This window comes from Tamandua tetradactyla, chromosome 8, assembly GCF_023851605.1.
Source record: "Tamandua tetradactyla isolate mTamTet1 chromosome 8, mTamTet1.pri, whole genome shotgun sequence".
Lineage (NCBI taxonomy): Eukaryota > Metazoa > Chordata > Mammalia > Pilosa > Myrmecophagidae > Tamandua > Tamandua tetradactyla.
Window position 1 is genome coordinate 86529922 of NC_135334.1, and position 22181 is coordinate 86552102.

General features: G+C 43.7%; 1 protein-coding gene and 1 non-coding gene across 7 annotated transcripts in view; both read right to left on the minus strand.

The window, feature by feature from the left end:
• The window catches only part of GALNT18 (polypeptide N-acetylgalactosaminyltransferase 18), a 390932-nt gene extending 369868 nt beyond the window's left edge, over window positions 1-21064 (minus strand). For all 6 annotated transcript variants that reach the window (XM_077113997.1, XM_077113999.1, XM_077113998.1 and 3 more), the window contains exon 1: window positions 20398-21064. In XM_077113997.1, coding sequence (XP_076970112.1) covers window positions 20398-20632 — 235 coding nt within the window. In that variant the 5' untranslated portion in view covers window positions 20633-21064. The remainder of the gene's footprint in view (window positions 1-20397) is intronic.
• Window positions 3728-3834, minus strand: LOC143645319 (U6 spliceosomal RNA). The gene has a single exon (XR_013157043.1). It is a non-coding gene; the product is annotated as a U6 spliceosomal RNA (small nuclear RNA).
• Window positions 21065-22181: the final 1117 nt, after the last annotated feature.

Sequence of the window (22181 nt, forward strand, 5' to 3'; positions counted from 1 at the left end):
TTCATTTAGGTTGTTTCTTGGGGGAAATAGTTCAGACTATTTGAAATACAGGTTATTCCAGATACTATGGGGATATATAGTTGCTAAAACTGTGGTTCTCCTGAAGAGTTAGAATGGACTGCTGCATGATACGAAGTCTCTTTTGAAAGGGGACAGTTCTAAGCTTTCCCTTGCAATCAGCCATCTCAATTTGTATTAGGGGCTTCTTCAAGAACAAACAATGAATTCTAATGAGAACGCAGCATGGAGAGAATGGGGCTCTCAACAAATAACACCCAATAGCCAAGACTAAATCTTCCCATAAAATACGCATCCTGCTGGGGATGGAAACAGGCTGCTTTGCTTCAAGTCTGGATCAGTTACCATCTCAGTGCTCAGAATCAAGGAAGTTTTTCTCTCTCCAGGAACCTGGGGGTTTCTCAGCTAAAGCCTAGACATACGGATGCAGCCAAGGTGTGGGTAGCCTTGCAGGGGAAGGAAGTAGGCCTGTCTCTGAGACTTCACTTCCAAATTTTCCTAAAGTCAGACTCTAAGGTCTTCAGGGAAATCTGGTGTTGAAATGATAGAGAGTTCCCATCCCTCAGCCATGAAGGGAATAACACTCCCTCCCTGGAAACATGCATCTCCCTAGCTGCTTGAGACTGTGTACAAACTGAATATTCATGACATTCGTGTTGTCACAAAGGCTAAATTTTTAAAATATTTCCACCCAATATTTAAAATCCCTTTTCTGTCCTTAAAAAAAAATCCATGGATTTTATGGGATCCACTGTCATTTGAGATGTCACTCCAGCCGAGGGCTGCATGAACTGTGACCACAGATCCCAAAAGCGGGAAGGGTAGACAGCAAGTATGCACGTCAGACTTACTGCAAAGAGTTAGAGAACTCTCATGCATAGCAAGTTTATGATCTGTAGACTGAAAACATTTGTCATACTCATATCTGTATAGCTATTTTTCAAAGATTCGTGTTGATTTGATTAATGAGTTAAAAATCCATTGTAAAGAATTACTGAATTCCTGATTTTCCTTTGTCACGTATGGTGTCCTGTTTTCTATGTCATATACCTCAGGGGCTCAGCTCTGGCTTCAATAAAGTGAGATCGGCTTACATATTTAAGTCACTCAGTCACTGCTGGGGACTGAGGTGGGAAATGGTAGACAAGAAAACTGTTACCAGTCCTAGATTCTCTGGGCAGCCTCAGACAACAACTTAGAGACATTATGCCAATGAGTGGCAGCACCAGAACTGGAGCAAAATTTATCTGACTCTAAACCCCAGCTCTCTTGTACCACACCACAATGCCTGGGCTAGAGAAGTAATGTGCATCAGAATGTCACATTTGGAACCAGAACCCATAGCACCATTTCAGAGCTTTGTGCGCTTTCTGCATTTTGCTCCTGTTCTCCCAATGTGTCAAAGCCCAAAATACCTCAGCTCTCAAGGCAAAGAGAAAGATATAAGGAATTTGGAAAGCTTTTCTGCCCCAGGGAGGAACCAGCCCCAATGACAGTTTGGTATTAACTAGCTCAGCCATGCAGGGAGGCATAATTAGTTTCCAGGCCCACAGTTCCATTCCACCAGTCCCCCACACCCCAAGGGCTACACAATCTGTTTGAAATGAAAAAATAAAATAAAACCACTGCTCTCCTCGGCTGACCCATCAGCTATTGCTCCTGGCCAAGGGTGAAAGGTGAGATGGCCATCTGCCTGCTGAAGTAAAGAAAAAAAAAAAGAATGAAATAAGTCTTTTTTAAATGACATTTTCCATTTTTCCCCTATGTCTACCATGCCCTCTTCCACTCTATTTATTAAAATGACTTTGAATTGAAAATATCAGGAATAATAAGAAAAGAAAAATCCCAGTAATCTGTGATTCCTGCTAACAGGTTGTTCTGTCCCCAGTGGACAGAGTCTGAGGAGTAGCTTCCTCCTGTGTCCGGTTCCTGGGTGTGCTGTCTGGAGATGGTGGGAGAAGCCGACCAGGCCACTGAGAAGACCTAACCCCCTGGGTGGGGCGATTCCCCCAGGCAGCCACCACACTGCTCTCTCCTGACCTGGAGTTGCTGTCTTGGAGAGCCCCTCCCCCTCACTGTGGACAGTTCCTGTCACCGCTTTCCTGAGGGTGAAACAGCAAGTTTCAGCTCGCCATTGAAAGACACCTCCAGACACTGGGATCCATTCTGGGTTCTCACAGGCCTCGGCACGAATAGGAGGCCGCGTCACTGCGCTTCAGCAGGGAAGCCAGAGGCCAACTTTCACTCCCGGGAGCACCCAGGAATCCTTTATCCTTCCTTGGGAATTAAGCTGTTGCTTTCTCCTTTCAATTGCCTCTCCAAGGATGGATCTAAAGTGGCCTTAACTCTGTTCCTCTTCTCTTGAAGCAAAAATGCCCTATTAAGCTGCATCTTTTCTGGGGTTACTCTGCAGGGTGCAGGTTTATTTTTCCCCTTCCATTCACATAAGATTGCTTTCATTCGAAAGTGACCACTAGTGACAGGTTTATTAAAATAAAGACATTGCGGGTCCCCTGAAGGCTTCGGTTTTCTTTCACCAGTTTATTCCCAGGGAACCTCAGTGCAGGAAAGCCCACATCTCACACACACACACACACACACACACACACACATACACACGTCCTTACTGAGTTCAAGTATTCTTTTGATTAACCTCAGAAGAGCAGTGTAAGCTCTGAGCACCTATGTCCAAATGAGGGACAGCAGAGTAGCATGGGTTTATCTGGCCCTAGCCCAGAAAGCAGACACAGCATGGGGCAGAGAGAGCACTATGGAAGCCACCCCTAAGCACAGGCGGAATGAGAAGCAGCTCTGTGGTCCCCTGGCTTCCCTTCTTGACAGCTTTGAAGCCAGAGGCCTGTCTGCAAAGCCTGGCTCCACCTTTATTCAGGGCCCTTGGGCAGGTCTGTTAATTTACTCATTTAATCACTCAACAAACTCCTACCTGGACACTATTCTATGTCTGGCACTGAGTGAGATACTGGAAAAATGGAAAACACGGGACATGTCTCTGTCCACAAGAAAGCCGCAGTCTAATTAGAAAAGCAGATTTATAGTTACAGTTCAGTACAACATTCTCATCTGTAAGATGCGGCTAATGGCTAAGTTTGCTTTCAGAAACCCAAAACCTTCAGGTGGTTCCTAGGCTGCCAGATAATTCCTGAAACGCACTGGTGCCCGTATCTCCAAGAATATCAACCAGTTCCATCCCTCTATCCCATACTTTTGATACCCCTTTTCAACATGAAAAAAGTTAGAATGGGCATAACCCAAATATCCCTAAAGACTAGGAGAAGGATCAAAGGAGAAGGAGGAGTTTTAACAGAGAAATTAGAATTTAACAAATGATCATGACTATTGAATTATTATACTGATATTTCTTTTTAGTCTCCAGTGTCTTGGAGGAGCTAGAAGGAAAAAACTAAAATCGTGAACTGCAACCCATTCCAAACTTTGGAATCTGTTCTGCAGCTACTTGTTAAAATGTATTTTGAAATTTATTGCTTTTTTGTATATATGTTATATTTCACAATAAAAAATATATATATTTTTAAATGGAGCTAACAATATCACGGTCTTATTCATTTAATTACTTATTTATTTTTATTTTTATTTTTTTTGCATGGGCAGGCACTGGGAATCAAATCAGATCTCCGGCACGTCAGGCAAGAATTCTGTCACTGAGCCACTATCACACCTCTCTTTTTTTTTTAATATGAAACACTTCACGAATTTATGTGTCATCCTTGCACAGGGGCCATGCTAATCTTCTCTATATCATTCCAATTTCAGTATATGTGCTGCCAAAGCAAGCACCCACCCTTAAGATTAAATAATTTGAAGTAGATTAAGCAGTACCAAACATCTAATAGGTGGCTGGTAAATGTCAGTTTTTCTCATTTTCTCTTCTTGATGTGAAATTCCTGCTTCTGAAAATGTGGAGCTGTGTTCCAGTAGCCATGTTTCTTGAAGATGATTGTATAATGATATAGCTTTCACAATGTGATTGTGTGATTGTGAAAACCTTGTGTCTGATGCTCCTTTCATCTACCTTATCAACAGACACGTAAAACATGGAATAAAAATAAATCATAGGGGGAACAAATGTTAAAATAAATTTAGTTTGAAATGCTAGGGATCAATGAAAGGGATGGGTAAGGGGTATGGTATGTATGATTTCTTTTCTGTTTTCTTCTTATTTCTTTTTCTGAATAGATGCAAATGTTCCAAGAAATGATCACGATGAATATGCAACTATGTGATGATAGTGTGAATTACTGATTATATATGTAGAACGGAATGATCAAAAGTTAAGAATGTTTGCATTTGGTGTTTTTTGGTATACTAAAAAAAAATTAAAAATTAATAAAAAAAAAAAAAAAAGAAATTCCTGCTCCTCCTCCATCTGCCTTATCACTCTGGATGGGAAAGCTGGGAAGAGGCTCTATGCCTGATATGGAGGCTGTATCACCAGGAGCTGCCATGCCCCACTGGGACCCTGAAGTCAGGCCTGGCCAAGTGCTAGGTCCCCAGCTGTGGAGGTAGGCCCAGGAGTGCGGGGTGCAGGGACCCAGCAGAGCCAGGGAGAGGGTCCTGTGACGGGGACCCTCCAACCTCACCCCTGCAAACCCCACCTAAAGGAGTCTCTGAAAATCTGCCCGTGCGTGGCCCCTGAAGCACCTGGCTTCATCTGAGAATAGACGCCAAAGAATTTGCCTTCCAGTTGTATTGGTTTCTTCTGAGGTTGCAGGAAGTGGCTGGACGTAAAGGGAAACTTTATAGACTGGGATCAGGACCCCTGGATCCCCAGCCCACAGCCTTCAACATCTAATAGAGGGTCCTCAGGCCAGTCACCAACTTACGCTGGTCTCCAGATCCCTCAGCTAATAGTTTGAGGGCAGGGACGCTGATGTTACTTCCTGCTCTAGCACACTCTGAACTAAGGAAAGATTCTTTACTTAGATAGAACTTGAGAATTATCACTAAGATATGACTTGAGAATTGCAAAAAGCAGGAAAACTCAATGTTCTTTGCTAATACAGGAAGAGAAAGGAAACAACTGCATTGAGTTGCAAAACACAATACTGTTTCTGATCTTGACAAGAGTGAAATAAGATATTTAATTTTTGATTTATAAAAATCAACACATACTTTCTGTATTTCTAAAGTACCTATAAAGCCAAAAATCTTACATCTGTTTGCTAAAAATATCTAACTGGCTATTGCTGAAAAACATTCAAAATTTACAATCTTGAAATTTTAAGCAAATAAGGAAATTATTTTTATTGTTTTTTTCCTAAGGCAATTTTCATCCTAAAAACAGGTGACCAAAATAGCCCCTGCTAATCAAGAAATAGTTTACTGCCCAGGAAGCTTTCTAATGATTCACAATAATTACCACTAGTAAAACAAACAAACAACAAAAACTCAGTTTTCTGCTTTCTCCAGGAAAGGAATCTTTTTAAAAAAGACTTAAAATAGGTAAGTGCTTAAAAATGTAATATGTACCTTCCCAATATGAAACTACATCTTCCTCTGAGTGGAAAAGAATGTATATTTAAATGATATCGTGCAAGAAAATGCACATTGTGTAGCAGGGGAGGAAAAAAGAAAAGATTAAATTGAATCTCCCTGACAATTGTCTTAAATCACACATTTCCTGCCTGAAATGACGTCACACTGCTTTGTGTTAAATCAAATTCATCCTCATAGGAAGATATGGCACCAATTCTCTCTGGAGGTCAAGAGGAAAGAAAACTCAAGTCTTTCTTCAAGGAGACTCTCCCTCTACCCGGGACTTGGGGAAATGAGACCCTTCAAGCTGGGTAACTGGACACCTTGCACAACTCTCCTGCCAGCCAAGGGCTTGCTAACACACATTCCTGACACTGTCTGCTGCTCTCTGCAATGCCAAGTGGGTTTTACAAAACAAATATTTTCCACAAGCAGGGGCAGGTCCCCAGCCCGGTGCAGGTAGAACTTCAAAGTGGCCGTCTAGTCACAGGGGCGCTCCTGAGAAGATCGAGCCTGCAAAACATCTCAATGGAGGAGGTTCAACTAGCATTGGTTTGAGCTCTCCTCAAAGTTTGGGCCATCACAGGCTTGATTTAACCAGGGAAGGCGTAACACGCATCATTTTTGCTTGTACTGACATGGGGCTCAAATATGATATTATGGGTGTTGAAGCCAGAAAACATACTCTTGACCCTCTTCTCCATGTGAGTCCGAGAAGGAATGATAGTGGGAATGAAAGAAAGAAGAAAGGCTGAAGGAAAGAGCATGCTTGTCCCCATGCCTACTACACAATCGGCAAGGTCCCATGCATTACCTCATTTAATCAGAACAATTCTAAAATGCTTACAGGTGTGATTCTCATTTCTATAGTTCGGGAAACTGAGGCACAGGGAAATGAAGAGACCTGCCCAGAGACACCCATTTGTAAACGGCAGCACTGATTTTAGTCACTACCTCCTGCACTCTCTTCTTGTCATGCTTAAGGACTCAGATTTCTTTCTTCAAGGTAACTGTTGGCTTTATTTTAAAACTGAAGACACCCTCTCTCAAGCTTCTCTATGCCCCTCCTCTAAATGCTTTTCATTCTTCAAGGATGAGTCATAAGCCTCAATTCCTCCTGCCCATGAAGCCTATTCTTACAACTCATTCTTTAGAATTCAGTTTTAACCCTCATTATATTATCTAGTTTGCAAAAGATTCTTAGCTGTTTCTTGTTTTGTTCTCCCGGTTTGATTCTAAGCTTTTCAAAGGAAAGGACCTTGCCTGTATATTTTATCATAGTCTGCCATGCCTGGCACAGCGCCAAGCCTTTGAGAGGCTCTAGGAAACAGCCACAGAAAAGCCTAGAATGAAACATTGAAAAGTAGGGCTTCTCTGTTCACCCCATTTCAGGAGCACCCCATTACTCTCAGAGCAGAAGCCACAGAAATCTATGAGGTCTGCACAACCTGCTCCCCAACAGGCCCCCTCTGATCTCACCGCCATCCCTCTCTCGCACTGTCCCTCTGCGTCAGCCACGCTGACTTCTCGCTGTTCCTGTGCACATTCCTGCTTCAGGGTCTTTGCACTGGCTGTTCCCTCTGCCTGGAACACTCTTCCCTAGACATCTGTAGGGCTCATACCTCAGCTGCTTGCTTAACTGAAACCTCCTGACCATATGGTTTAAATTGCAACCCCATATATTTTTGTCTTTATTTCCCTGGTATATATATCCCCAGAACTTTATAAGTGCTCAATACATGTTTGTTGAATTAAAGAACGGAAGAATCTGAGTATGTGACCAATAAAAGACAGGGATACATCCCAGGCCACTGTCAAACTCCAGCCAAAAGAGGGAGGGAGAAGAGGAACTTGGAAACACTTCCACCATTTCTCCCAATGAGTCCATTGGCATTCATCTCCCACCCCCACCCCCATACCTAAATAGGGCCAGCACAGGGCGGGGGGCCACCTCCTATAGCTTTCCTCGGGGGACCACCATTTTTTACATTCTATTCTGAATAGTCCATTTCCTCAATTAAACAGGAAGTTCCCAACAGACATGCCATTCCTGCTGTCTCCTTTGTAGACCCTACTCTTGACCCCATACCCTGAGCCTAGAGAACCCCCAAAATAAAGCTATGGTCTGAGTGAGTGGAGCAGATGGACTTGTTTGTGTTAAGTCCTCCCCTGGAAAAAGCGACACTGCTGGCTGAAAAGAGCCACAAGGGGAGCCTCTCTCACCTTCCAGAGGGCCGAGTCCAGGTCAGCGCCTGGCCCGACACCCTCCTCTCTCTCCAGGGAAGGAGACTCCCAAAATGGTCCCTTGGCAATCCATCCACAGACTCGCTACCCCCATGATTCCTCCTTCTAGTCGCATCTACAACTTATTTAGCCGCATAACCTTGGACATGTTCATTATAATTGTTAAGCCTCGATTTCCTCATCTGTAAAATAGGGATACTAACACTTATCCCACAGGGCTGTTTACAAGGTTAAAGTGAGGTCACAAAGGCAAAGCATTTAATATGTAGTAGGTGCTCACAAAATATTAATTCCCTTCTTCTTCCCATCTCTTCTCCAGACCTGTTCGGACCCATTTCCAAAGCCTTCCTTACTGGTTCATTTGTCCAATTTTTGAATCGTTGATAAAATCTCTTCTACCCATTTTCTACTAGTTTCATTTTTAACATACATTTCTAGGAACTAATTTAAAAAAAAAAAAGCCTGACCCAATTATATAATTGGAGAGTCTACATCATGATTCCTGCAGGTTATATTTCCCTGCATACATTCTTTCAGAAACTAAAGCAAATCAGATCAATTTATTATTAAAATGAGATTTAAGAGTGGAAGAAAACGAAAGCTCAGAAGACTTATTCTCCAAACCCATGAACTAAGAGGCAGATCTAAAGCTTCTCCCGGGCCCCTCTCAAATTGCTCCTTGTCTCCTGTCAGGGAAACAGTATGATGATTAATTAGACAAAGCTTGTCTGGCTAGTTGAGGTCCTCTGACGCAGAAACCACATAAACACCAAGCATTATAACTGCAATAAAGAGAATCCAGAAAACCCCTCTGCTCTGGGACGCCAAGTAAGGCACAGCTAAATAAATCTGTAATGGAAGATCAAAAAAGATCTTCCACATGGATAATAGAAAATGTCACCAGCATAAACAGGAAGAGAGATTAGTTCATAAAGGAATAAAGTCACCCTGTGGGTCTCAAGCAAGATTTTTGCTTACTTTTAACTTCCCAGCATATAACTCACAAGGTTATTAATACAAACTCCTACTTTTTGGGGCAAATAAACAGCTGCCGATGCTTTGTGCCCAAACCACTTTATTAGAGCTTTCTTTTACAGCAGTTTTTTTTTCCTGTCCAAATCCCGAGAGGTTCAGACAGCTAAAAAAAACAGAGAGCACCAAGGCAGAATGAAAAACAAAGGAAAGAGGAGGCAGTACATCTGGGCAGTGGAAAACAATGTAGGGGCTGCTGGGACCTAGTTCTTTGACAAAGTCAGTGTTAAAGAGCAGTGAGCAGAAGACACAAATGTGGTACAAGCAGAAGGACTGCATTTGCCCTAATGCTAGGGGTTAACACTAAATAGACTCCTCCCTAGTGAAATGGTGAGAATGACTAACCGTCCCAGTCTATCTTAGGCTGAAGAGCTTCTTCGGCCCTTCAGTTTGAAAACAGGGGAAGACCCAGGCAAACCAAGACAAGTTGGTCACCCCATAAGACACATAAATTGACAGCACACAGAAAAACACTCAGCACTGTGCCTGGCATACAGTAGCTGCTCAGAAATCATCCATGGCATCCGAATGAGCGCTAGTCTGCAGCTGGCACACTCAGCTTTTCCTAAAAAGAAAAGGTCCAGGGGACCCCACCACAGTGACTCTGTGGAAAGTCATACCATGTCCATAAGCTCAGGTCCAAATGTAAAGGCTCTCTACAGCTTCCTTTCAGAGCAAGATCTTCTCCCTCTGCCCATCCTAACCTCAGGGATCCTTGCTCATACAGACCAAGTCATCTGCTGGCTCCCTCTCTCAGCAGTCTCCCACTTGACCTGAGATCTCTGAGCTAACACTTGATCATGGTCTTTGATAAAATGATCTCTTACTCTCTATGTGAAATTTTCATCTTTTCAATTCTGTAGAAAGCATAAATTTTGGAGACAGGTGCCCTTTTTGGCTTTACCACCTAGCAGCTCTACAACCTTGGGTAAGTTATACAAACTCTGTAAGTCTTGATTTTCTCCCCTCTACAACCCTACCTCACCATGTCATGAAGATAAAAAGTAATCATGCATGGACAGCATCTATCCTAGTTGCTGACATACATTGGTAGTTCTCTTCCTCTCTTCCCTTTGAAATGATCGGTTCTCAATTCTTTATATGCCTACTGCTCTTAAAATAAATCAAGGTTTTGGCTAAGATTCTCATTTGTCATTTCTGCAGCTTCACATCTCTCCTTAGCTTTCTCACTCTCATTTTCATTGACTTGAATAATTTTGGTATCATTCTCCTAAGTCTCCAGAGGTCATTAACTTATTAACCCAAGCTTCAAACCTTACCCTACCCAGGTCCCAGAATTACCTAACCATCCTCTGTGATCTCAGTGGCCTTTAATTCTAAATTCCCAAAGGACAGAGATGGACGGACAGGTCAGACGAGAGAAACCCAGCAAGACACCAGGGTTTAAGATGCAGTGCTCAACAATCTTAGGCAGGGTGTTTGGCTCTGAAGCTTAAACTCAAGACTAATAGAATGAACCTATTCATGCCAAAAATTTGGCCACAAGCCTCCTCTTAAGACATCATTTTCCATTGTTCTCACCTGTTCCAGGAAAGCTGCAGAAGTCACTTCTCTGCATCTTCCTAAACACTGGGCTTTTTGCACTCTGGAAGGACCAGGTTAGGGGGCTGTGGCTCAGTGAAGTAGGCATCTGTCATCTCCAATACCCTTTAGCAGTGGCATCATATGGGAAGCCTGTTGCTGCCTCACTGAGACTGGACACTTAGGCATTTCAGACAACATCATTAACGGAAGCTTCATCTCCCCAAACTAAACTTACACAAAACTGAAAGCAGATTTCAGGCAGTGAAGGTGCATCCATCTCAAAACTGTATATGCACCAGGATGATCTGTCCTAGCAAAACATTTGAAAATCCATAACCATTGAACCAGAAAAACTCCCAAAATATCAGTGTTCGAACAACCATGAATCCTTTTTTTTAAAGTTCTGACTGGCTGCCCTCAGTAGGATGCATAGACCATAAACAGACCCACACAGAAGACTCCAGAGCAGTTGTTCCCGTTCATGCGATATGCTGGATGTTGGAAAAGTTGTGAGCTAATATGCTATCATAAGTACCAAAGCTTAGGAATGATTGACTTTTACGCTAATATATTGAAGGGATTTCAAGGTTATCAGTCTCTTGCATACTAATATGCTTTTTTGAGTGGAAGAGGAAGGAGTGGAGTGAGACTGAATGAGAAGGGTTGGGACTCTGCATGATCCTGGCCCTGCCCTGGGGCATGTGCCCTGCATGTGAGGGAGGGGGAAGACATCAAGAACCACATTGTAGAAAGGAGCCGACTCTGACCCCAAAGGTAAAGTGGGGTTTGATGTCATGACAACTGTGGGAACAATCAAATCCCTGACAGATTAGAGGCAGTACCCCTAGCCCTAGTAAGACATATGGGGCTGTATAAAAAGCACAGCCCACCGTTCACTGGATCTGAACCACCACCCATCAGGCTTCTCTGCTTCTTGCCCCTACCTCAACACCCCCTAACATTTATAGACTTCTGCTCCTCCAGTTTCATTCATGGTCCTATTTCTTCCCAAAATACCACTTTGCTGCCTTCTGGCTACACTCACCAGTCATATTCAGCATGGCATTTCCCCAAGGACCTGTATGTCACCTCCAGTTGGACCACCTCCTGGATGCTTCTCCACAGGGCAGCCTGTCTGTCTCAAACACCCAAGTAGAACCCAAGCAACTACCAAGCTGCAGACCTAAACACCTTCCTCAACCCACCACCCACCCCACATCAGGGCAATAACCATTTCAGTTTTTTTAGTGAAGTCAGAAATCCTCTGGGATGGCAATGAAGACGCCCCAGTGGCCCTTGTGTATGGCTCTGAATCTCATGAATACCTTTGGAAAAATACAGATCCGACTAACCCAAGTGACTGAAACTGACTTTCAAGGTTCTCACAAACCAGACTGGTTCTCCAACATTTCATTCTGAATTCTCCTTGAGATTCTACACCAACCTACTTTATCAAGGGCAAATAACAATTTATGTCAAGTGAGTGGGAAAGAATGTGGAATTCATTTATTTTACAGCATACATACTTCTGGATAAAAATGAAAATTGTTTGGCTACGGGAAAAGCTTGTGATCTTTGGCAAGATTTTTCTATACCATGAAGAAGTGGTTTGGGGCGATTAATAAAGGTAATTAGGTTCAATCTCTGAATCCTGTTATTGAACTTTCTCAAAATGTCAATCACTGATACATAACTTCACATGCTACAGTTTCTTCCAAAGGGCAAATAATTTTACTGTTTAAATGACACTCTCTCCTCAAAATTCAAAGCATTCAGCAAACAAACCTGGCCAATTCAGGGATCAGATGAGGAGGGGACCAATCACTTCTGGGTGGTATCCAAAAGCTACAGGGGCAAAAAAAAAAATCTCCCAATATCCAAGCCTAGGACATTTTCAAATTTTTAGGGACCATATCTGATTCATAATCATAGTGAATAACCTGCTATTACAGAACTGATATATATTAATACGCACATATTATGCCTAGTAAACCTTTCGGAAACAAAAAATAGTTAATAACCCATTTCTCCCATTGTAGGGATGATCTTGACTCATTGCAGGAAGATAATGGATTTAGAAATTATTCGTATACTGTAATACATTATTAATCATGGCATTCAGAAGGGTAAATGGATCTTATAAGATACCACCCAGGAATTCAATTTCCTTTTAGATTTGTTTATGCTCTTGAATTCTTTATGCCACCATCATCCCTCAAAAAAGTAACAGTCTGATTTTTTCTTCCCTCCCAAAACAGTGATTTTCAAGCTTTTTTTATAAAAGAAGTAGAACCTTTTTTAAAATGAAATATTTTTATAGAATACCAAACATAAACCAGATGAAAGAGTAGCTGCTGAGGTTGCAGGAATGGGAAAGAAGTGGGTGTGGGAGGAACCCAGGAAACCATACTTGACGCTTTCAATTCTCAGGGCAAAACTTGTATCCTGGGTACACGGTATAAATGCATATGTGTATATATGTCTGTGTGTGTGTGTGTATGAATATATAGTACAGGCATAAAAGACATAGATGATAAGACGATACAGATAAAGATGAAATAGATCTCGATACAGATATAGACATAAATACAGATAAAACACATAAGTCACAAACTGATAATCCAATAGAAAAATGGGTAAAGGACATAAATAATTCCCACAAGGTGAAAATAAATATTGGGAAAACAGTAAGTTCCATCGTAATCAAAGGAATGCAGATCAAAAGAATAGAACTTTTGACATTTGATAGTGGTTACATTTAGCAAGAAAAGTTGAATGATAACACAAAACACTGGCAAGGCTGGGTGAAACCAGTACAACAATACACATTGCTGGTGGCAATATATCTTTAAAAAATAACTCAAAAGAGGAAAACAGTGTTATACAGATGTTCACTTCAGCTTTAATTGTAACGACAAAAAAAAAAAAAATCCCAACAACAGGAAAGTGGTTAACTCAATAATGGCAATCCACTTGACAGAATATTATGTAGACATTAAAAATCAGCAAAGGTATTTTCAAAACACCCTCCACTTAATCACCTCTCCAGATTAACCAGTGCTTTCTGTCCTTTCTATGAACCAAACCTCTCAATGTTTTTGGCCCACTGCATCAAATATTCTCTAATAGTCCAGCTCACATCTCCTTCTAGCAACTGAGCTGCATGCCTACCAATGACCCTTTTGGGTTTGTTTCCAAATGTGTTTATACTAATTGTACCTGTCAGAGTAACAGCATAATTTAATTAAACATTACAGAAACAGATTAAATATGACTGCTCAAAGAATGAGAGTTGTTTCTAAGAAAACCAATTTAAGTGCTTTGGAAAGACTTTATAAAGACTAGTCATTTACAGAAAGAGCAGTCAAATTACATGGGAGCAAAATAATTACAAAAGGCCAGACAAAAATCATAAAAAATTTAGGCAACTACTATACTCAGATTGCTTCTATGTGCCTTTAAGTTCTTGATACATTTTTAGGGAAGCAGAACTAGAAATCAGACTTCCTAAACAGTGCATTAAGGGAGTGGTTTATGCAGGGAAGATGATACAGAACTCCAATCAGCAGACCCTACCCGAAGACAAAGCCTGGCCTTATAGCAAAGACTAGCAAATTAATGTACATTTTGAATGGTACCACAATAAAATATTTAATGCATGTATATAATATTTTATTCTATTATCCTCTTTCAACTTGTTCAATAACTAGCCAACATAATACCCACTGGATTGAAGAAGAGAATGAATTCTGTTGCTCTTATGAAGACTATGGGCTAGTCCATGCTTTTATGAAGCCGAGTAGGACAGGGCCCACGAGTGTCTTTGTTCACCTCTGTACCTTCAGTACCTCCCCAGTGCAGTGTCTGGTACATATTCGGTCTCTAATAAATAAATGTGGGATCAATTAACTAGGTACTAAAATGAAAAAAAAAATGCTTCTAATGAAAAGCAAGGCGGAAAAAGCAAAACACAAAATTGTATGTAAAGCATGACTATACTTTTATTTCTAAATATGGAGGCAAATGGGCAATACTAGAAGGGAATGCTCAAAAAGGAAAATAGGAGAATGAGTTATAGGTAATTGTATACACTTTTTCAATGTTCTCTTTACATCGACACATTCTTTTCACAGATTCAAAGAGATACTAAGAAAAACAAGCTTTTTTTTTTAATGGTTTTCCAAAATAAGTGAATCAGCATCTCCTTTTCCTCGGTTCTCCAATACTCAGCCCTCTTTCAGCCCTCCTGCTACTTCATCCACTTCACCATCTCAAGCCATCAACTTTCTCCTACTAAGAGGAAGTTACTTTGTGTTTTCAAACCATTAGGACACCTTTTTAAATTCTCAAGTTATCCACCTCCTCATTTACCATCTATTTGGTTAAAAAAAAAATCTCAAAACTGCAATTTATATTCCCAAGAGACTGCCATCTAATTAAATCATTCAATCAGAAAACAAATTAAAATGAAATATCACTGTAACCCCCAAGAGGAAAATAAACTTTTCAGTTATGACTAAAACAGACCTCTAGGGTAAAGCTCTAAAGCTTCTTCTAATTGTCAGTTCTATCCAACATTCTGTAGAACAGTTTGTGACATTTGCTGCTTCTGGGACAACTTTCCTTCCAAAGAAAAGATGACCCTGAACGAGAATTCAAAGCAAAGCATATTCTTTGGAGAATGGTAACTCCGGCATCAATGACTCAAAGGGGCACTGGGCATCAGCATTGTGTACTCAGTCACTCACCCACTCATCCACTCATCCATCCAACACCTCTATGTAAAATGTGTCAGGAACTGTCCTGGGTGTTCCACAAACATTTCTTAAGTGAATTTAACCCTGACTCTTGGCATGAAGTAAAACAAAATCCACAGCATCCTGAGTTTTTCTACAGGAAGCGTCTCTAAGTGGGAAAGCTACTGATTCCATCCCCTGAGGGTCTCTCACTCTGACAGCCACTCCCTCCATAGTTAACTGACAAAAGGGGGGCACTGATCCCCCTGCAACCCTCTGACTCTCTTAGGAGACAGTTTAAGATGTGGATAAGGACATAGACTCTGGAGCCAGATTAGTTGGGTTTAAATCCCTTCACTTCCACTTACCGGTTGTGTGACACTGGGCAATTCATAGAACCTTTCCGGGCCTCAATTTCCACATCTGCAAAATGGAGATCATATTGCCTACCTCACAGATTGTTAGAATTGAATAGGTCAACATATATAAAGCACTTAGAATAGTGCTTGGCACATAATAGGTCCTATATAATTTTTAGCTCTTGATTATTATTTATTTCCTCTACTCAGTGTGCTATATTGTTCAAAAGGCCCTACTAACTGACAGTAAGAATACATATGAACAGCCTGTATCATCAAGTACAAGAATCATCTCTTTATCCTTTCCTGCCTCCTGTCCTCCGAGAGCTGCAGTTGACCAGTCCCAAACTTTGGAGGCCCCTTACCTATGTTCCCTAAATCCTAGTTCAAGGATGACTCTGGTCCCAAAGAAAGGAACTTTCAGAAGATACCGCTACACCATCATGGCACAACCAACGGAGTAATCTCTACCTTCCAACTGCCTCATTTCTAATCTTTCCCAAGTCACCGATCCTCTCTCCTCCACTCTTACCTCCAGATTCTTGTATCTCTGCCTGAAAGTCTGGTCATTTCTGAATATCCTCAGAAGTTAGAATGCAAACATTGCACATATACAAAAGAACTAGACCAATACATATTTTAAGGGTCCTGGTTCCTCTTTTTTTTTTCATACGTTTCCCTCAATTTTTTCATGTATATATTTGCCTACTTACAGGATTTCCTGGGGGAAAAAAATCACAGTCTCCTTTCAACTTCAACATTGCACTCATTTTCATATCCATAGCCTTATAAATACAGGCGAACGTCATTTATTGCACTTTGCTTTACTGAGCTTCACAGATACTGCATATTTTACATGTCGAAGGTCTGTGGCAACCCTGCATTCAGCAAATCTATGGCATCATTTTTCCAACTGCTTGTGCTCACTTTACATCTCTCCGTGTCACATTTTGGTAATTCTTTCAAATTTTTCCATTATTATTGTATCCATTATAATGACCTGTGATCAGTGATCTTTGATGTTACTACTGTAATTGTTTTGAGGAGCTATGAACTGTGCCCATAGGAGATGATGAACTCGATGGAGAAATACGTGTGCTCTGACTGCTCCACTGACTGGTCGTTCACCCCATTTCTCTCCTTCTCCATTCCCTAAGACACAACAGTATAGAAAGTAGGCCAATTAATAAGCCTATAATGGCTTCCAAGTGTTGAAGAAGAGTCACATATCTCTCACTTTAAAGGAAAAGTCAAGTCTCACACTATAAATAAAAAATACGCTTAGAGAAGAAGGCATGTCGAAAGCCAAGACAGACCAAACGCAACGACTCTTGCACCAAACATTCAAACTGTTAGTGCAAGGGAAAAGTTCTTAAAGGAAATTAAAAGTGCTACTCCAGTGGACATACAAATGATAAGAAAGTGAAACAGCCTTATTGGTGATATGGAAAAAGTTTTAGAGGGCTAGATAGAAGATCAAACCAGCCTTAAAATTCCCTTAAGCTAAAGCCTAATCCAAAGCAACTCCCCTCAGTTCTATGAAGGCTGAGAAAGGTGAGGAATCTGAAGAAAGGTTTCTTAAAATTATTAGGTTTAAGGAAAGAAGCCATCTCCGTAACCTCCAAGGGCAAGGTGAAGCAGCAAGCACTGATGTAGAAGTTGCAGCAAGTTATCCAGAAGATGCAATCAAGATACTTGATGAAGAGGTCTACACTCAACAGATTTTCAATGTAGATGAAGCAGCCTTCTATCGGAAGAAGATGCCATCTATGACTTTCATACCTAAAGAGAAGTCAATGTCTGGCTTCAAAGCTTCAAAAGACAGGCTGACTTTTGTTAGGGGCTAATGAGCTGGTGATTTTAAGTTGAAGCCAATGCTCATTTACCATTCCCAAAATCCTGGGGACCTTAAGAACTATACTAAATCAACTCTGCCCATGCTCTATAAATGGAAAAGCAAAGCCTGTATAACAGCAAATCTGTTCGCAACATGGTTTCCTGAATATTTTAAGCCCACAGTTGAAACCTACTGCTCAGAAAAAAAGGTTCCTTTTGAAATAGTACTACTCATTAACAATGCACCTGGTCACCCAAGAGCTCTGATGGAGATGTATAATGAGATGAATTTTGTTTTCATGCCTGAAAACAACATCCATTCTGCAGCCCATGGATCAAGAAGTAATTTCAATTTTCAAGTCTTATTATTTAAGAAATATATTTCATAAGGCTATAGTTGCCATAGATAGTGATTCCTCCAATGGATCTGGCTATAACATATTGAAAGTCTTCTGGAAAGGATTCACTACTCTAGATGCCATTAAGAACAATCATGACTCTCAGGAGGTCAAGAATCAACATAAACAGGAGTTTGGAAGAAGTTGAGTCCAACCCTCATGGATAGCTTTGAGGGGTTCAGTACTTCAGTGGAGGAAGTAATTGCAGATCTGGTAGAAATAGCAAGAGAACTAGAAACAGAGCCTGAAGATGTGACTGAACTGCTGCAATCTCATGATAAAACTTCAATGGATGAGGAGTTGCTTCTTAGACAGAGCAAAGAAAGTAGTTTCTTGAGATGGAATCTACTCCTGGTGACAATGCTGTGAATACTGTTGACATGACAACAAAGGACTTAGAATATTACATAAACTTAGCTTATAAAGCAACAGCAGGATTTGAGAGGACTGACTCCAGCTTTGAAAAATTTCTACTGTGGGCAAAATGCAATCAAAGAATATCATGTGCTGCAGTGAAATCTCTCATGAAAGGAAGAGTCCATTGATGCAGCAAAATCTATTGCTGTCTTATTTTAAGAAATTGTCACCACCACCCCACTCATCAGCAACCACCACCCTGAGCAGTCGGCAGTTTTCAGCATTGAGGCAAGACCCTCCATCAGTAAAAACATTATAACTCGCCGAAGGCTCGGATAAGGCTTAGCATTTTTTAGCAATAAGGTATTTTAATTAAGGTATATACACTGCTTTTTAAAAGCTATTGCATTTGTCTTAGTAGATTATAGTAAAGATAACTTTTATATGCACAAAGAAACCAAAAAATTCATGTGATGCTCGCTCTATTGCACCGATTTGGAACCGAAACCGAAATATGGCTGACATATACCTGTAATGTGATAGGGTGCATATTCAACATCATAGGGACCCAAAAAGTGAAGAGCTCATGGGCTAAGAAGCAGTACCTTGCTCTCCTTCTCCCGGACCAGACTGAAAGGCATTCAAAAATCATCTTCCAGGAACATATATATACACAAATTCTGTGAATGAAAATTTGTTGTCAAAGTAAGTCATGGCCATGTGTCTCTCTGGGAATATCCTGAATTATCCTGGGCAAACACTGAACTTCTTTTGCAGACTGTCAATTCAAACCATGGGACAGAAAAGGACAAGCAAGAAACAGCAGCAACAGGCACACATCCAATAGATAAATTGGCTTTGCCCAACCCAGCTGCCAGATGGAGAGAGCAGAGGCAGGTATGAAAGAGAAGCGGTCAACAGTCCACTGTTCTGAAGTGTCAGAGCCATGGGCTTGTTTTTAAGTTGTGAGTCAGGAAGTACAATGGGTATGGGGGCTCCTCTCCCACATTCACCTGAACCTCCTCTGGGAAGGAACTATTCTGGACATGTGGGTAAACTCATAAATTGAGGACAGAGTCTCTGTTCTCACCCTGAAAGGGGCAGCAGGTTCAAGGCTTAGAATCTAGACACCCACATGTAAAAAGGAGAGAGCTCTTGGAGGAGACAGCCTTCAATTCAACTCGATATTTGCCAAGTTCTATGTGTTCTGGACCCGGTGCTCGTGGGTCGCTGCCAGACTTACAAGTGAGCTAGGCTCGACCCCGCCCTTAAGAAGCTCACACGCCTACTGAAAGCCAGGGTCGTCCCCCAGGAGGCGAAGAAAAAGTGTGAACGTGAGAGCCAAGGTGTGTGCACACGCGGTACCAGAGCTCGCGGTGCCTAGAACCCCATTCCTTGCGCAGACAGTTCATCGGACCAGGTCGCCTTAGGAGAGCGCCCTGCACCCCACCCTCCTCTTAGCCCCACCCCTGGTCTGGGACGCAACCAGCCGGCACAGCCTTCAACTCCAGACCTACTCTGCAAGGGTCTGTCTGCTCCGCTCCAGCAGTTCTCTGGGCTTGCGAGTGAAACTACCCGAGCCAACAGCCTTCACCCGGCCGCTGGTGGCTCAGGGCGAGTTCTCTGGGTTTGGGGCGGAGGCTCCACCGCAGCGGACAGAGCCCAAGGCTCCAGCACTTCTTTCCGGCGTCTACACCTGCTCCAGGAAGACAGGAGGGTCCTGAACCCGCGGGCTGGAGTAGGGATGGGGACTGCTATAGGTTCAAGCTAAGCCCCCAGCCCCAGATCCCAGAATTTCTTGCTGCATTTCCATCCCGTCTGCGGACCTTGCACGGTAGGGCTAGGGCTGAGGCGGTACAATCTTCCTAGCCCGGCTTGTCCCGCAGCCTGCGAGTCTTAAGCGCTAACGGCTGAGGCCGCGCGGGCATCTCGCCCGGGGCCCTTACATGGCTAATTGAGCTCGATTGCCCCGAGCGTTTTCTCCTGTACACACACGAACATTCACACGCCCAAGCACCCTGAGCCAGACCTGTGTGCGACCCCGACAGCCCGCGAGCAACCGACCCGGAGTCACAAGCACATTTGGACACGCGCGTAGCGCGCCCCCACAACGCCAGCCAGCTGCATACACCCGCGCGTGCAAACCCGCGCACACACGCGTGCTCTGACGAAACGCACACGACCGCAGATTCAGAGGGTCCCGCACTCAGGCAAGAGAGAACACGCAGGCCCCCAAACATCTGAGGCCCCAGCGCCCTGCTTTCCCTCCGCTGCTGCGCACCGGCCCCAGAGCACCCCGCGCCGTGCTGCGCACTCCCGGGCCTCGAAGGCGGCCCAAGTTTCCCAGGGCGCGCGTACCTTGGATGTGCTGCTTGATAACGTTCTCCAGGTGGTCCAGTCGCTCAATGATCTTTAGGGTGTCCCCTTTGTCTTCCTCCACCTTCTTATCCGGCGCAGGCTCCTGACCCCGCACATACACGCTAGCGATGTAGTTGGTGACCCAGCCCACGTAGAGCAGGCAGATGATATTGGTCATGCCGCTCAGGATCACGCATGTGGACACCAAAGTTTTGGTCTTCCTGGTGCACACCATTCTGGGCTCCCTCCTCCATATAGAGCTCCCCAGGGCCCCTCCTCGCCACGCGCCCCGGACTCTCCGGCGCTCGCACTTCCTAGCACACCCCGGGCCGCTGCGCACCCGAGCACCTGAGTCCCGAGATTCTCCAAAGGCCGGTCCGTCGGCTGTGGAGCTGCGGTGCCCAAGTTTGCACCAACCGCCGCCGGCCACCCGGAGAGAAAGCTTGACAAAGGAAATGAGGTGTTTGGGTTTTTAAGGTTTTTTTCCAAATTAAAAATCCCCAAGCCCTTCCCGGAACGGTCACGAGTGGCAGGCAGTCGCGCACAGGGATATGTGTGTCCAGGAAACTTTGCCACTGCTTGGGTCCGTGGCCGCGCCGCTTTCCATCGCCCAGCACCGGTTGCCTCGGCGGACCGACCCGCGCGGCGCTGCTACAAGGACCGCGGCGGCGGCGGCGGCGGCGAAGGCGGCGGCCGGGAGAGCGGCGGAGAAAAGCGGCCCGGCCCCTCCGAACGACAAGCGCCGCCGCCAATCGCGCTCCGACTCCGGAGAGGGGTTGGTGCTGGGCCGCCGCGGACCAACGGGGAGGGCGCGGGGGGCGGAGTCCGGCCCCCGGGCCCCACCTGCTGGCCGCCCCTGGCTTCCGCCCCCCCCCAGGGACCTCCTGAGACTACACTTCACGCCCCGAGCGCGGAGAAAGGCCAAGGAAGCGTGGACCCTATCTCCTGTCCTGTCTTGCCCTCGGTCAGGCCTCTCGTCGGCGTCCACTCCTGGCTTGGCCTCACTTCGGCCTCCTCCCTGCCCTTCACCTCCATGGGTCGGCCTCCTGGACACCTGCACATCTGCCTATAAAGGTGTCAACCCTCCCAGCAGACACATTGGTAACCTGTTAGATGTCTCTAGACCACGGCCACCACCACCACCACCACCACCACCCGAAGTTTTTTGCCTGGTTAGATTTTTTTTGGGGGGCGGGGGGAGTGGGGGCTGTGCTGCTCCTAGGATAAGGCCGTGTTTTGTTGTTATTCATATGGGAACAGGTTCATCCCAGTGCATAGGGAAACCCTGCACGGAAATGTCCCTGGGGGAATTGTAAACTGTGAACTGCAAAGCTCTTTACATGCTATTACTGATATTGAGGAGGGCACTAGGAGAGAATTGTGACTGGCAGCAGAGGGGCATAGCTGGACTCCAGCAATGGCACTATTTTGTTTGTTATTAGAGCAAATGTTTATTAATATTACCTCCTTCTGCCGAATACCGACTTCTCAGCTCCTGAACAGAATTCCCATAAACCAAGCATTTTTTTTTTTAATGCAGATTTCTCTCCTCTTCTCCATCTCTGGGTGCCTTTTCCTGGCCCCACTGTTGTGTGTCAGCAGTCCAGCCAGCCATGGAGATATTCAGAGTGGCTGGTTCGCTAGCATGATGTCTTTTGGATTCAAAGAACTGGTCCCACCCAGAAGCCAAAAAGAAGAACTTTATAGACCACTCAACCAAGAGTTCTTCAACCAGGGTGTTTGTCTACAAAAAACCCCAAAATGATGCTGAAGAGAAGAAAAGA